General features: G+C 49.9%; 1 protein-coding gene across 1 annotated transcript; it reads right to left on the bottom strand.

Moving 5' to 3' along the window:
- Positions 1 to 720: 720 nt before the first annotated feature.
- Positions 721 to 1,348, bottom strand: LOC105188899 (mushroom body large-type Kenyon cell-specific protein 1-like). Its single transcript, XM_011150600.2, has 2 exons — positions 1,218 to 1,348; positions 721 to 1,112 (listed from the first exon to the last, which is right to left on the bottom strand). Exons 1-2 carry the CDS (start codon positions 1,275 to 1,277, stop codon positions 888 to 890), a joined length of 285 nt encoding a protein of 94 aa, XP_011148902.2. The 5' UTR covers positions 1,278 to 1,348; the 3' UTR covers positions 721 to 887.
- Between the last annotated feature and the right edge of the window lie 535 nt (positions 1,349 to 1,883).

Below are 1,883 nucleotides of genomic sequence, written 5' to 3' on the forward strand. Positions count from 1 at the left end.
GTTAGATTTTACTCTATGTTTTGTGCTTTCTCGCACCTCTCTCCGAAGAAAGCTCGCACCAAGGAAATTCCTCCTCGACGCCTCGAAATCGTCGTCGTCGTCGTCGTCGTCATCGCGGTGGACGCAAAATCAAACGCAAATTTCCACCCTCGTCCGATTTACGCGCATCACGCGTGTATCTGCGTGTGCATAACGCATGTGGAATATCGCGACCTCGGCGGCCCGGAGGTCGTATGCGACGACGACTCGTAGAAAAATAAATTTCAGCCCGGGCAAAGCCTCCAACCCCATAGAAACGCGCGCTCCAACGACTGTCGTCTTTGTCGCTCTCTCGGCGCATATCTTACCGCTTCTCGATATGCTCCGAAAGACATCATCATGGCAGATCCCGCATTTTCGACGAAAAACCCGACCGCGCGAACAACCGCTCGAGCAACCGCTCGGATCCTCCCGCGGCTTTTTCTCCCTTTATGCATATCGGGCAAAAAATCGATATGCGATGAAGAAATAGTTGCAAAGTTCAGTTTGAGGATTCGCGCATGGCATGCGTGTCCGTGATATGCATTACGATTTCCGCTCGTTGCTATTTTCACCAGCCGGTTTCATCAATATTCTCTTATCGGCAGCGCTTGAAGCGCTTTCCCGGAAGAGTATCGTCCGCTCGGATAATTTTTCCGTCGGCTTCGAAAATATGAAGATTTGAAAAATATGACACTCGCATATGCATGCATGCGTTTGATACGTCTTTATTGCGATTTACTGTCTCAGAGGAGGCTACTCCGGTTTTATTCTACTGTACTGTACTACAACTGCCAACGCTCTGACAAAGTTTCGCGGGGTCCAGGCATCACTTTCCTCCGGTCGGACGTTGCAATTTCCTCGCACGCTTATGATATCACCGGTATAAGCGGAGTGTCCATAATCTCACGTCTTTTTCTATTTCCCGGCGCTGGCGGTGGCGGCTGCGGGGCTGCCGTCGGGGCTGCCGTCGCTGCCGTTGTCGCCGGCGTCGTCGTCGTCGTCGTGGTCGTGGTCGTAGTCGTGGTAGTCCTTCTACGGTGGTGTCTCCAACGACGCCACGGACGACGGCATCGTTTGAACCAAAATTCTTCCTGCGTGCGAAACGAACAACGAGTCGTCAGCTCGAGGAGACTTGTTTTACGTCAACTTTCGAACAAAGAAGTCAATTCTACTGTTAGATCAGAGCTCGAACTTACGGAGTCCTCGACCAGGACGCACATCACGATCAGCACCAGAAGCACGACTGCCGCCCTCATGTTGCAATCTGATTCACCTTCGCACTTGTATGCCGTACCGCGGCGCGGCAGCAGTATTTATACCGAGTTGATATTCGGCATAAATAACGGTCTTTTTGTGAAACATTGACAATGAATAATTGTGCGCGACTGTTTCGCCAGTTGCGCGGCATATGTCAGGCGCCGCCTAATGAGAATAATTAATGATTCCGCAACGCGTCTCCTTTTCTCGCGCTACCTGTTCCGCATTCTTTCGGACACATGTCGGCAGGAAATTGTCGCGCGCTGACGACGTCAGACAAGTGCACTCGAGCGAGTTGCTACAGGAGACACGCCGGCGTGTCCTTCACCTCTAAAAATAAAGCGACGTTATCTGTTAAGACACTTCAACCTCCTTTCCTCTTTGTTTCAGATAACAGTGTGTAAAATGACCGAATTACGCAGCATGTTGCGCGTCGCACAAGTGGAAGTCGCAATATAATAAAATATGCAAACGATGTTTGCCGAAAGCAGGCAGAAAGTCGATTAAAATCGCCAAATAATTCATTCGCTGTTTCTCTCTTCGAGACCGAAACAGATGACCTAATATTTTAATACCGGACCATCGCTCGTATTATTTGATTATTG

This window comes from Harpegnathos saltator, unplaced genomic scaffold (genome assembly GCF_003227715.2).
Source record: "Harpegnathos saltator strain DR-91 unplaced genomic scaffold, Hsal_v8.6 scaffold562, whole genome shotgun sequence".
Lineage (NCBI taxonomy): Eukaryota > Metazoa > Arthropoda > Insecta > Hymenoptera > Formicidae > Harpegnathos > Harpegnathos saltator.